The sequence below is a fragment of the Vicugna pacos genome, chromosome 21 (genome assembly GCF_048564905.1).
Source record: "Vicugna pacos chromosome 21, VicPac4, whole genome shotgun sequence".
NCBI classification, from domain to species: domain Eukaryota; kingdom Metazoa; phylum Chordata; class Mammalia; order Artiodactyla; family Camelidae; genus Vicugna; species Vicugna pacos.
In genome coordinates, this window is record NC_133007.1 from 27594620 (window position 1) to 27609183 (window position 14564).

Here is a 14564-nt window from a genome sequence, read left to right on the forward strand (position 1 = left end):
CACATCAAAGAGAAGGAATTAGCATCTGCCTTCAATTTGAGCCAAAATATATGGATGAAAATTGCCCAACAAGGCCTAAATCTTTCTGAACTCCCTAGCGCTTGGTTCTTGGCTCCTGGCAGGTGCTCAGTAGATGGTTAGAATAAGTGGAGAAATGGCTGTGGGGCAGGGGAAGGCAAAAGCTTAAAATCCTTGAGTCCTTTTCCTCTCTGGCTCAGGTCCCTCTGATCTTTTCAGTCATTAAATGTTTGTCCTACAGTGAGTTCAGCTCTAAGGCTCATTTTCACTCCAGCCAACCCCACCATTCCCCACCACCACCATAAGAAACAGCAAACACTTGAGGATTGCACTACCCTTTATTCCTAAGATGGAAGGTGTCCTGAATCACACCCTGGGCCTCTGGTTCTCATTTATCAGGCCCCCAGCCCCTACCAGAGCAGGATAAGCATGTTCAGGGAGGCGCACTGGGCACGTGGCCAAGGTCCCTTTCCAGGGGATACACCATAAAGATGACATTGTCCCAGGGAGGAAGGGCTGGGTGATCTGGTCTGACTATCTCAAAGCCCAAGTAGCTGAAGGCCCGTAGCAGGGCACCTGTGAGAGGAGAGAACAGGTTAGATTATCCTGAAGCTCAATACAGCAACCCACCTAGACTTGGCTTCTTCCACTAGGGAATGACTGGGGGAAGCGGTGTCGCACAGGCATTAGGATGATGTGCTCTGGAGTCAAACAGACCTAGGCTTTAGCCCTGGCTTCAGCACTAAGCTTTGTAATGTTCTACAAATTAACCCTTCTGAACTTTGATTTTCTCGTTTATAAAGTGAGGATCACAGAACCTTCCTCAAAGAATTTAAATCAAATGAAAGGTTTATGAAGTGCTTAACACAATGATGGTATAGTCAACTCCCTGAGGGAAGAGGTATAGTTTCTGTAATGTGCATCTCACATCTGGTTAAATATATTCCTATCCTGGTCTTATGCCAGACCCTTTCACACTGTAGGTGCTTAATGCATTTGAGATCCTTTCTATCCTACCAGCCACATCCCTTGAATGGCTTCTATGTAATTCACCAGTGCTCCTTCAGTCTAGCTTCTGAAATCTACCTGCAGGGCCTTCCTGATTGTCCAGTTATAACTTGAATGAACAGATTGCTAGGTGCTTTGGTTCCTTGGCAGGGAGTTGGGGGTGGTGGTGAATCCCTGGAATGCATGAGCATGCCCTTTTTTAAAGAGTGAGGGGAAGGTCTCCAAAGGAAAAGTCGCTGTCAGCTGCTTCAGGAACAGGGCCTAGAAGGACAGAGCAGATCCCCACCTGTGTCATTCCGGTTGTTTTGGAAGCTTACAAACACGGAGTCCACATTGGTCTTCTCCTCCACGTACTCCAGTGTTGCAGTCAAACTAGGGACCAGAGCGGAAAATCACGGTTAATACAATGTTTAGTAAGCTCAAAATCCAGCAGATGCCTACTGGAGCAGAAGAAATCTTATTGCTCAGTTTTTCCTGATCCAAGTAAGGCAATGAAAGTTGCTAAACTAGGTTGATAGATTTTTCTCTGAAGCCAAAGGACTATATACTACTGGTCTGACACCTATGCCACGGAAGGGGCCCAGGGAGAAGGGGCCACTCTGTAAAGACAAAACAGCGGAAGGGTACTTCCTTTCAACAATTTATGGATCAGCACTTGTGTTTCTGAATCAGTTGGGCAGCCCTCCCTGGGCTTTTGTCCTGTGAACCCCAGGCTCAGCTCACACGCTAGTCTGCATGCCAGTTCAGTGGTTTGAATGTGTCCAGCTCCTGAATAAGTCCTCACTGGTTAGCATACTCACTACCTGATTATGACATGATAAGGGTGAAATCCCCTACCTCTTCCTTCCCCTGTCCCCCATCCAGGCTTAGTCACCTTTCCCGGTTGCCTTGATCCAAGGCCTGGTATGGGATATCCAGGAAGAGCCTGTGGTCACAAAGAAGGCCGTGCCAGTGGGCAGAGGTCTGGGGGGTGAGGCGGAAGTGGAAGTCTAGTTGCACTGGGTCCTGGTGAAGCAGGGGGTCAGTAGTCAGCACCGTCAGGTTCCCAGCCTAGAAAAGGAGTAAAATTGAGAGTAACAGTCTGTTTCTGTGCTCGCCCAACCTTCAAATCAGATCTCGGGCCAATTTGAGTATGTCTGTGGAAGCAAGGAGGGGGCTGATAGGGAGACTGGGAGAATTAGAGCCAAGGCCTTACTCAGTGTCCCTTAGTCCTAGGACCTAATTCTGTCCTTATCATTGGAGTTCTCCCTTGATATCAGACAATATGGAACCTGCAGTCAATGCAGTATTGCCACTGGCTGGCCTCACTCAGGGGTGCACTAACTGTTCAGAAACTTATATTTACATCAGAGAGGTTATACTTTAAACAAAGCTGTGCAATCTATTTACTGTCTCATCGATAATACTCTTCTTTTTCCCATCATGAGTTTTCTCTAAATTCTCCCATTTCTTAAAATGCAGAGCTCATACTCAGGCGTGTTACTGGGATATGATACAAAGGCAAGTGCAGGAGTTTTGGGTTCTAGTCCTAGAAATCAGCATCTAAACAGCTTTATGTCCCTGAAGTCTTAATACAGCCCATCTTTGTACCCACTTCCTTTTTTCCCATTCTGCTTTTCACCACCAGCCCTAGGACCTTGCCTTAAGATCTTTGGACCAGAATCGTCTATAAAGTCGCTTCTACACATGAGCTCCAAGGTCTTGCCTAGCTCTAACTTTCTGTGACTCATTTTCCAACTAGCTACTGTCCCTGTGTAAGGTGACATCACAGCAAGCAAGGGGCTGCCAGGTCACAGCACCAGCTCACAGTCCACTTACCGAATAGAGTTCTTTAAGCTGGTCGTGATCTGCCTGCTCGGTGCTTCTGCCCACCTGAGGGCCTACTAGGGACTCAGGAGCACTGAAGGCAGCAACGGGGCCGGAGTGTTAGGTCCTCCTGTTCCTTATAAGTGATGCTGGTTGGGAAAAAGAGGCCCAAATTAGTTTATCTCTGAGTCTGAAATGGGGAGAGATTCATAACGTCCAGGTACACACAGTCAGGCTCTGGCACTACCTTCTGTATCTTACATGAACCAGTCTGTTTCCATTTTCCCAGCCTAGCCAGATAGAAAAAGTTCACAGTTCCATGTCAGCCTTCCATCCTATTTTGCTATTTTACTCCTTGGGAGGGCCTTTCAAATACTTTTATTTTTCTTTACAATTTATGTAAACAACTACAAATAGAGATGAAAACAATTACCTTTTATAACAAGGCAGCATCTTTTCCCGGAGGGTGATCTGGTATTTGTAACAGTAAAGGTAATAGGCGTATGGTGACCAGATCGGGTAGAGGTAGTTCCGTGTTTTTCCCCTCTTGATATAAGAAAGGGAGTAGACAGAGGGGCGTGACCTGTAACAAGGCAGTTTCTTAGTTCAGTGCCTCCCTGCGGCAAAGTGAGTTTCAGAGATCGGTGGCAGAGGTTCAGGCATCCTGGTCCACTGTGACCCGGTGAGTACTATGACATAGACAAGGGGCTAGCCCTGATGTCACTTCAGGACTCCACTCTGCTGCTCCCCTACCCCCTTAACCAAGGCTCCTGTTCTACTAGTATGCACTTCACAGCTGTACCAGAGGTTAAAATGCTTTAGTTTCTGTGCAAGTTGGTAAACAGCCCTGGCTGAACGCACACCCACCCAATGTGGACCCCTCTCTGGCAGGGGTATATGCATACCCACGTCAGCAACTAAAGGCTTTGGGTCTGCCACTGTAGGGGGCTTCTAAGGCCCTGGTCCAGCATCTGACCTGATTGGTTGGTTCTTGGTTCCTATTAGTTCAATATTTTTATCATCATCCCTATACTTAATAACCCAGTGGTGCCACCGTCATTGAACTTTCTCATTGCCTTATAGGGTAGAAATTGCAAATTAAACACTTCCAGGGGCCTGGACAGCTAATGGGAATTAGTGGGGCTGAAGCAAAATGGAAAGCTCACATCCAGAAAGGAATGACACAGCTCGGCTCCATCCAGTTGCCCTGTAGGAATACAGACTCAGTGGTATCAGATCGTAAGGTTTTTCAATAGAAACTGGAAAAACAGATTTTTGTGGTAAATCTCTCCAAATTGTTTTAAATTTTGGCTAACTCAATAAAAAAAAAGTTGATTTTAAAAAAATCAACATTGTGAGAAAAATTTGGTTCCGGTGCCATCAGTTTGAGACCTCTGCATATTCATTCATTCATCCATTTAATATTTATTGAGGGCCTACTATGAGCCAGACACTATTCTAGGTGCTTGTGATACACCAGCTAACAAAACAAAGATCCCTACCCCCTTGGAACATATCTTCCAACAGTGAAGAACAAACATAAAATTATTTAGTGTGTTAGATAATAGCTGCTATGGAGGAAAATAGGGTGGAATAAACAAGAATCAGGAGTAGGGGGTGGGGGGGCAATTTGCAGTAATAAACCGGGTGATCTGAGTAGGCCTCATTGAAAAGGTAACATTTAATTAAAGGCTTAAAGTGGGTGAGGGAGTTAGGCAAAGCCAGCATCTGGGTGTAAGAGCATCCTGAGTCAAAGCCACAGCCAGTGCAGCAGCCCTATGGAGAAGGAAAGTGTTTTCAAGAAACAGCCAGGAGTCGACTGTGGCTGGAGTGGTATAAGCTACAGAGAGAGTAGAAGAAGTCAGAGCTAATGAGACTGGATCACACAGGCCCTTGTAGACCTTGTATGGCCTTTTTAAAAAATTATTATTTTAATTGAAGTGTAGTCAGTTACAATGTATCAATTTCTGGTGTACAGCGTAAAGTCCCAGTCATGCATCTATATACATATATTTGTTTTCATACTCAGTTTCATTAAAGGTTATAACAAGATATTGAATATAGTTCCCTATGCTGTATAGAAGAAATTTTTTTATCTACTTTTATATATAGTGGTTAAAATTTACAAATCTCAAAACTCCCAAGTTTATCCCTTCCCACCCTCTTTCTCGTGGTAACCATAAGATTGGTTACTCTCCAAGAGTCTGCTTCTGTTTTGTAGATGAATTCATTAATGTCCTCTTTTTTTCTTTTTTTTTTAATTCCAAAATAAGTGATATCATATGGTATTTTTCTTTCTCTTTCTGGCTTACTTCCCTTAGAATGACAATCTCCAGGTCCATCCATGTTGCTGAAAATGGCATTATTTTATTCTTTTCTATGGCTGAGTAGTATTCCATTGTATAAATATACCACAGCTTCTTTATCCAGTCATATATCAATGGATATTCAGGTTGCTTCCATGTCTTGGCTGTTGTATATAGTGCTTCTGTGAACATTGGGATGCGTGTATCGTTTCAAATTAGAGTTCCCTCCAGATACGTGTGTATGGCCTTTTTCTTTCACTCTGAGTAAAGGGGAAAGTCATTGCAGGTTTTGTGTGGAAGAAACATGGTCTGACTTAGGTTTTAAAGATTCTGACTGTTGCGAGTAAACTGCAGAGCAATGAAAGGTATTCGTTAGACTACTGCAGTAATCCAGAGAAAGATAGTGTCTTATTCCAGGGTGGAGTGTTGGAGGTAGGTGATGGGATGTGGCTGGATTATGGAAATAGTATAAAGTTAGCAGCCAAAGGATTTCCTAGAGTAGGAGAGAAGTTGAATGCAAGAACTGAAAGAATGTGGAGTTGCCATCAACTGAGAGGAGAAAGGCTGCAAGTGAGGGAGTTTGGGGCAGGGGACAGAGATGGGTTTAGTTTGGAGCATGTTAACTTTGAATTGTCCATTAGACAATGTCAGGGGAAGATGACAAGCAGTTGAATATTCGTGTCGAGAGTTTAGAAGGCTACGATGGAGAAGAAAATTTGAAGTTATTGGCATACTAATGGTACTTTAAGCCATTAAGCTGAATGAGATCATCAAGGGTGAGTGTGTATCCTGAGAAGGGTAAAGATCCAAAAACTGAGTCCTGGGAGCACTCTAAGAAGTGGGGAGGAAAAGTGAAATCAGCAAAAGAAACGGAAAAATGCTGAAGTAGGGAGAAAACAAAAACAAACTGGTATCTTAAAAGCTAAGTAAAGAAAGTCTAATTAGCAGGAGGGATTACTGGTCAAAAGCTGTTTATAGATCAAGTAACATGATGCATAGAGCATTTTCCCATAAATCTCTTCTGCCAAACAGACCCTATTCATTCCATTTATATGGTATACTCCCCAGTACTGAGACCCTCCGCAGAGGGAACCGTCTCCCTTGTGACTTAGAATTCTTTAAATAGGAGCCTAAATACTGCAGTGTGACAGTTAAGGGTTATGCGACTTCTGAGGTTGGCATAGCTTTTCAGAGGATCCCATCCTTCCGCCACTTTTAGGTGGAGCTGACGTAAGGGGAAAAGTGAGAGCAGCACCCTCGCCCCTCAGCATCCACTTACCACAGAATGTTAGAACTGGAAGAGGCCTCAGAGCTGCTAGAGCGAAGTCAAAGCCCCCATTTAAAGTGAAGCCAAGAGGGAGAGGTTGTCTTTTCCGGCGTCAAACCGCCTAACCGTCATTCCACTAGCTGTCACTTGCTATGGGTGGCCCTCCCCAGAAAAGAAATAGAAGGGAGTGGGGGAAATGCTGACTCGTGGAGCACTCACCCCAGCTCCTGGTCTCACGGGGGCGGCCGTTCCCCGCCCCGGGCCGGGCGGCCCCTGGCTCAGCCCAGGCAGCGCCGCGCCCGCTCAGGCGCGCCGCGGGCAGCCGGCGGGGGCCTTCCCTGCTGCCGGCGCCGGGGGCCTTCTGGGTCTCTCTCCGCGCCCGAGAACATGGCGGCGGCCGCCTGGGCCGCCCCGGGCCGGGCTCTGCTGCGGACCGGCGCTGAGCGGCTGCTGCGGGGAGGAGTTCGGGAGCTCCTCCGGCCGCGACTTGAAGGGGGCGTCCCCGGCCCGGAGCGCGACTTCAGCCTCTCTCACAATCGGGTGAGGGCCGGGTCTGAGCTCTGGGGCTCTTTGACCCTGGTGGAGCTATTTAAAGCCCAGCCTTGTTTCCGGGGGCGCGTGGAGACCTGGTGGGGCCCCAGCCTGGGGATGGTGGGCTTTCTTTGAAGTGCTGGCGGCCGGAGAAGGCGTCTCGCGGGAGACTCGCTCACCGCCGCTCCCCCGGCCGCCAGGGCACGGTCATTGTGGAGCGCTGGTGGAAGGTGCCGCTAGCGGGAGAGGGCCGGAAGCCGCGCCTGCACCGGCGGCATCGCGTCTACAAGCTGGTGGAGGACACGAAACACCGGCCCAAAGACAACCTGGAGCTCATCCTCACGCAGTCGGTGGAGGGTAAGGCCTGGGCACAGGTACTTCCTATCTCAGACTGGTCCTGTTTGGCATCAACTTTTTTCTGCCCTTTCCCTACTTTGTGGGAATGATCACTTCTATGTGTGAGACAAGGGAGCCATAAAAAGCACTATGATTGTGACATTGGTCTTCTACGTGGAAAAGTAGAACACGAATGCAGCAACATAATTGTGTTGGGGGAGAGAGGCCTGACAGCATGTGCCGCAGATACTGACATCCCGTGATGGAACAATGCCTCATTTTGTACAGGGAATGTTAAGTTTCTAAATCAGGCCCTAACGAAGTGAATTAGAAGTCTCCTAAGTGTTGTTCCTAGCGAATACTGATATTTTTTCTAGGAAGAATAAACACTGAGAAAATAAAAGGTCCTTTTTTTCTCTGATCGTCATCTTCTCTATAGGGACTGCTAGATAATTCTCATCCAGTGACTCTGTTCTCTGTTGGCAGAACTTGGAGTCCGAGGTGACCTGGTCTCAGTGAAGAAATATGTGGGCCGTAATCGACTACTTCCTCAAGGACTGGCTGTATATGCATCTCCTGAAAACAAGAAGCTATTTGAGGAGGAGAAATTGGTGAGCTCAAAAGAAGGCAGAGGGACATGAAGGAATTAAAACCTTAAGATTTTCTCTAGCAACTTTTGTCCCTTTGATATTTAATTTGAAAATGAAGTAGGAACTAGAAGAACAGGAAATCAGAAGCCTGGCATAGTAAGAGTGTTACTAGTTTCCATGGACTCATCTGTCTTTTTTTTTTTTTTCCCATTAACTTTTTTCCCTAGCTGAGGCAAGAAGGAAGATTAGAGAAGATCCAGACCAAGGCAGGTGAGGCGGTAAGTAGAAACATAGAAAGTCTTTATTTATTGGTCACCTACAGGAGTCACCAATCTCTTCCTGAAAGGCTTCTTGACTTCCTTGAAGTCTTCTGATTTCAGGCGCAGTGTAGGGGCAAGGGGAAGGGTGTGGTATTGAGACCTCTTGGGAGATCCTGACCTGTTGGGTGAAGTGCCCTAGCTTACTGAGGGAGGCCCCAACCTGGACACCAGGGGAATCCATGGAAAAGTGTGAGATGACGGCTCTGCCTTCAAGTATGTTTACAGACAAGCTGGAGAGAGCATAACACACAAGAAAGTGATACATAAACTCAGGGCAGTAAATTATGAGTGACACGGACCAAGATGTATTGGGAAGGTTTTTTTTTTTTTTTTCCTTCAGATGGGATTGAACTGGGCCTTGTAGGGTTAGTAGGCTTTGCATAGGCCCGGAGGGTTGGAAAGTTATTCTTAAGGGAGAAAAAGTATAAGTAGATAGTTAAAGCATGTTTTTTAATACAATTTTTAAAGGTTATACCCCATTTACAGTTATTACAAAATACTAGCTCTATTCCCCATGTTGTACAATATATTCTTGTAGCTTATGGTACACCCAATAGTTTGTACCTCCCACTCTCCCACCCCTACAGTGTCCCTCCCCCCTCCCCACTGGTAACCACTAGTCATCTATATCTGTCAGTCTGTTTTTTATTAAATTTACTAGTTTGTTGTATTTTTTGGATTCCACATATAAGTGATATCATACAGTATTGGTCTTTGACTTATTTCACTTAGCATAATGTCCTCCAGGTCCACCCATGTTGCTGCAGATGGCAAGTTTTCGTTCTTTTTAATGGCTGAGTAATATTCCAACACCCCCCCACCTTCTTTATTCATTCATCTGTGGATGAATACTTAAGTGTCTTCTCACGCGCACACACACACACACATATATATATACCACATCTTTATTCATTCATCTGTGGATGAATACTTGTTTCTTCCTAAGCAACACTTATGTTGCTTCCATATCTTGGCAATTATAAATAATACTGCTGTGAACATTGGGCTGCATGTATCTTTTTGAATTAGTGTTTTGGGTTTTTTTGGCTGTATATCCAGGAATGGAATTGCTGGGTCATATGACAGTTTTTAGTTTTTTGAGAAGCCTCCATACTATTCCTGCCACAGTTCCTGCACCAACTTACATTCCTATCAACAGTATATGAGGGTTCCCTTTCTTCACATCCTCACCAGCATCTGTTGTGTTCTTTTTGATGACAGCCATTCTGACAAGTATGAGGTGATATCTCAGTTAAAACATATTTTAAAATAGAAAGTAGACTGGTCTAGCTAAAGCAGGACTTATATATTAAGAAATAAATGACTGGAAAGGTTGGTGGGGCAGGATTTACAAAACATTTTGAGTCCTCAGCTCATGAATTTATAGTTCATTCTGTGAGCAGGGAGGGACCACTAACGGTACAGGGGTGGGACTGAAGGGCCAGAATATTGGGTTATAACAGTCTGTGAAAATCATTCCATCCTGAGATGTGCCAGTGGCCCCCGTTGATCAGCCTGATTTTGACTTGGCCGATTTCTCCTTGCTTAGGAACAGCCAGGTATAGGCAGCATTCTCCTCCAGAGTGTCACAAAAAACATTTTTCCATAATAATCAGCCTTGAAACAATAAAAATGTTCTGCCTTTCCTATTCATCTTCTCACCTGTCTCGGCTGTGAGGCAGAAATTGTGCTTTTCCTGAACTCTCAGTTCTTGTGCCTCTTGCCTCTCCTTTGATTCTAACTCCAAACTATCCTGTGTTTAATTCCTCTCAGACAGTGAAATTTCTGAGAAGTTGTCACCTGGAGGTGGGGATGAAGAACAATGTCAAATGGGAGCTAAACCCTGAAATAGTTGCTCGCCACTTCCTCAAAAATGTGAGTGTTCCCAAACACCTCTATACCCCTGAGGGCGGAAGCTACCCCTGGGAAGGAGGCCCAGGACTGAGCCTTTTTTTAGGAAAGTGTGTGATCATCAGCTGGAGTTCGAGCAAGTGTTTTGGGTGGTTTGCAGGGTTGTGAGAGCAAGATGACTTAAGGATTGAGGATGGTCACATAAAATCGAAGACTGATAGGAAAAGATGGTGGTATCGTTTATTTTCTCTCGCTAGGGGAAACCTGAGGTAACGTGACTCACTGGAGAATTTTTACTTTTGTGGATGAAGTGATTTTTATCTCAAGCCCTGTTTCTCTTTGCAAATCCACCTCCCTTTCTGAGCGATCAGTACTGAGTTTCTCTGCCACTGTCTGTGGAGGTTTGTGTGCTCTCGTGGGACCATCCAGAGTCACCTCCCCAGGTTTTTTTCATCCCTGTACATGAAGACCTAGCTCCTCTTTCTGAGGTTGCCTAGAGTGGCAGCCCTGTAACAGAGTGCCTTTTGGCTGTGAATTTTTTTGCAGCTTGGTGTTGTGGTCGCCCCACATGCACTGAAGTTACCAGAAGAGCCCATCACACAGCGGGGCGAGTACTGGTGTGAGGTGACGGTGAGTGTTTCACGGACTGTCTCCTTTTTCTCATGGGGTGGAAAGCTGGGGTTGGATGGTATTAGTTCTCACCTGCTCAGCCGATCTCTGAGGCTTCCTGTTTTGTGTATAGGTAAATGGACTTGACACCGTGCGGGTACCTATGTCTGTGGTGAACTTTGAGAGGCCCAAGACCAAAAGATACAAGTACTGGTTAGCCCAGCAAGCTGCCAGGGGAATGGCCCCCACCAGTTCCCAGACGATCTGAACCTTTACTCCCTCGAAAGCAGCGAAGCAGAACCAGAGGAGCAAAGACGGGCCAGCACTGTGATACCACTCCCAGCTCTGACCAAATATGGAATTTGAGCGAGCATATGGAGACACTGGACACAGGCATGCACATACATGTTGAATTGTCCATATTTGCCATCTTCATCTTCAACCGTTAAGCACAGCTGGCCTCACTGTGGCAGTCCTGCTCCAGGAGTACCAGGCTGTAGATTTGATAAGCTGTGTTAATAGACCAAGAGAGTCTAGATCCGTTAGCCTCTTCCTCCACTGGAATTCAGTGGAACAAATGGAAGAGCTAGCGCACTCTTATCCAAACTGAACATTTGTATCTTAAGGAGAAATAAAGAGGTTGTATTCTTTTTAGGTGTTGTTTACTGGACTTGAGTAGACTGGGGACAGAACCTCCAAGTAGGATGTCCTCTTGTGCCACTGGGGTTTGCAGCGAAAAAGGAAGACAAGAATACATTTGCAGGCTGCATCCCACAGTTGCTATGGGCAGACTACTCAAGCTGATATGCCTTTGGGCTTAAAACGTATTCTTAAGAGGTATAGTGATAACTTCTGCAATACAAATAAGCACAGTGGGGTCTACTTTTCTAAGAAGATCTGAATAAGGCCTAAGGGTGATTGTTAGAGAAAATGAAGCTGGGATAAAAGCAGCTTAAAAAGGGAACTTCTGTTTCTTAAATCATCTCCTGAAATTTTGAAAAAGAAAATACCTTGGTTCCCAGACCAAGGTTAAGATACTAGGGCTAGTCATTAGGTAATTATGAAATGGGAGGTGAGGTAAGTAGGTAGTTCTGCGTAAGTTCAAGGTCTGTTTCTGGGGGAGAAAAAGACCAACTGTTGACAAGTCGACTGTGCCAGACTCACTCAAATATATAAGATTTTGCAATTTAGGAAGGATAAAGACCATTGACTCTACTGCTGTCCTTAGTAAAAGTTCAGAGAGATTGGTTTCTGTCATCCTATTTGAGCTTACCTACTGTGCCAAGCCCGTTAAAATGACCCCTTCAGGATTCTGGTGGGCCTCTTTTCCTGGGAAAATTAAAAGAGGAAGATTTGGGAGCCACCACAACCCCTGCTGCTGTAGCTTAAGTCTGCGACTGGTACTTACCTCCTCCTCTACTACCCATTCTAGATTCCTCCCACACCCCCATGCCCTCAGTTTATACTTTTATTGATCCAGATGGGCTGCCTGATAAGGTATCTGGTCATCATGTCTTTCTCAGGTCATGGTTAAACGTGTCCGTTTATCCTGCCAGGATAGTGATTCCTTTTCTTAATCTCTGTCTCTTAGTAGTGATCTGAAGTAATCTGGTGGCAGCCATAGCTTAAAGTACAGTAAGACTTGGTGTGTCTGTCCACTGGTAGAAATAGTCTCCTCCTGGGAAGCAGGACTTCTAAATCCTTAGAGCCTGGAGTTGAGGAGGCAGGGTCCTCCAGTAGGACCACTGAGGATGCTGGCTGTGAAGGGGCTGCTCCTACATCCAACCCCTGTATCCCAGACCCATATCTTTTACTTGGGGACAGCACTCTAGGTTGGTGATTGTTCCAGGGTATATACTGCATCCTGGAGGATGGTGTCTCATCTTTACAAAGTATCATATCTCCAAGCTGGTGTCTCAGCTGTTTCTTCAACAAGATGTTCCATTGTTCTATCAGGTGGGTTGCTTCTGGGTAGTACGGTGTGTGATCAGACGTGGATCCTATTGTCATGTACCCAGTGCTGTACCTCCTTGCTAAAATGTGGGTCTCTTGGTCCAGCACAATTTTATGCAACATTTTGTGCCAATGGATCAGATATCCTGTAAGCCCTTGAATGATGGCGGTAGGAAAGGTAAACCCATACCTTTAACACACATCAGTTCAGGTCAGGATGGAACTGCCCCTTTCAGGACAGCAGAGATTCAATGAAATCAACTTACCGGGTGGCTAGGTGGTTTCCTTGAGGAATGGAGACATGTCAGGAACTTAGGGTTGGTGCCTGTTGCTAGCGAGATGGACCGTCAGTCACAGCAGCTGGAGCTAGATCAGCTTGGTGGGCCCATGATGGTGGGCCCATGCGTAGCTTCCACCATGGCTCCTCTACTGAAATCTTTGAATACTAATCTGTGCACGCATGGGATGAAACTTCATAAGGCTTAGGGGGGCGGGGGGAACACCAGAAAGCAGTAAGCCAAACAATTCCCAGAGCTCACAATATTGGGGATGTTTTGTTTGTGTTCCTGACAGCCAGTGTGGGTACATCTTGTAATACATAGAACACCAGGTAGAGTCCTCAAAAGGCCATTAGAATAAATGCTACTCTGGAACCCCATGCAGAGCTTGAAAGCGAGCCTTGAAAGGCTCAAACTGCTATCAAGTATTCCAGAACCAAGACCAACACTCATGAAAGAAATGCAGCAAAATCTAGCACTAAACAACATAAAATTCCTGATGTCTGATAGCAAATCAAATATTACCACAAAAAAAGAGACAAAGAGAGACAGAAAAATGTTACCAAAAACCAAGAGAAACCATCTTAGATATGACAGGGTGGAATTAGAAGACAGGATATTAAAATAGCTATAAATATGCTTCATATACTTAAGACTAAAAAGGTAAACAAAAATATGAGAGAAATGGAATATAAGACCCAAATGGAATTTCTAGAGGTGAAAAATACAGAATCTGACCTAAAAAATACACTGATGGAACTTCTACTTCCAGGAAGATGGAATAGATCTACTTCACAATTCCTAATACAACTATGAAGCCTGAAAATTATGTTTAAAACAAATATAAGACGACTTTGAAAGCTGGAAAGAGGAAAGCAGACTGTCTAGGAAACTCAGGACCCAAGGAACAATGCTGCAGTGAGTCCCTTGGGTTTTCTTTTTGCCTCATTTATCCCAGACTTGGAGCTGGAGAAACCAGCAACTTGGAAATGCCAAGTTGGGGCACAGGTTAAATAAATAATAATAATAAGCTCCATGAAAGCCTGCTCCTGCAGCCGAAGGAATGCAGCAGCCCGGCAAGACCCAACTTTTAGACAACAGCTGCTCCACACTAGCCAAACACCGCAGACAGCACTGTGGCCCTACCCCCACCACACCAAGGCTGAGTGGGGAACCCAGACTCCCACCCTCTCAAGATTATAACAAGTCACCCCAACACCCGTGCCACCCTGGCCAAGTAGGGAACTACAGCTTTTCTCCCCACCAGCCAGTAATGAGTCCTCATCCCCATCCCTGGTGTCAGTAAAGACCACGGTGTCAGCAGGGAACCTGGCAGAAAAGAGGCACCCTTCTTCCTTCGTGCAGGGTTGAGTCAGAGGAGGCCTAGTGGAGAGTCAGGACTTTCACTGTTACCCGGCAGTAATGAGGCCACATCCACCACAGAACCAGCAGAGACCAGCTGGGGAGCTGGAACCCACACCCCCGCCTAACAGTAAAGAGACGCTCCATATCCCTTGTGTGTCAATGGAAGTGCAGTGAGAAATCTGAAATTCCACCGATCAGCAACGAAGACCTACCTCCCCGTCCTGTGCCAAAGCAATGTTAACAAGTCAGTTAAAACAAGTTTTAAATTAAGATTCAGAGCCTCATAATACAAGTGTCCAGATTCCAATTTTTTAAAAATCTCTCAA

General features: G+C 45.6%; 2 protein-coding genes across 3 annotated transcripts; one reads left to right on the plus strand and one right to left on the minus strand.

Moving 5' to 3' along the window:
- Nucleotides 1-342: 342 nt before the first annotated feature.
- On the minus strand, nt 343-7311 carry OAZ3 (ornithine decarboxylase antizyme 3). 2 transcript variants are annotated; one of them, NM_001290647.1, is given in 5 exon segments: nt 343-594; nt 1313-1398; nt 1901-2076; nt 2845-2981; nt 7116-7311. In NM_001290647.1, coding segments are annotated over 5 exon segments (573 nt in total). In that variant the 5' UTR covers nt 7148-7311; the 3' UTR covers nt 343-451.
- MRPL9 (mitochondrial ribosomal protein L9) lies at nt 6716-11292 on the plus strand. Its single transcript, XM_072946561.1, has 7 exons — nt 6716-6945; nt 7137-7293; nt 7759-7883; nt 8090-8140; nt 9956-10057; nt 10580-10663; nt 10776-11292. Exons 1-7 carry the CDS (start codon nt 6793-6795, stop codon nt 10908-10910), a joined length of 807 nt encoding a protein of 268 aa, XP_072802662.1. The 5' UTR covers nt 6716-6792; the 3' UTR covers nt 10911-11292.
- Nucleotides 11293-14564: the final 3272 nt, after the last annotated feature.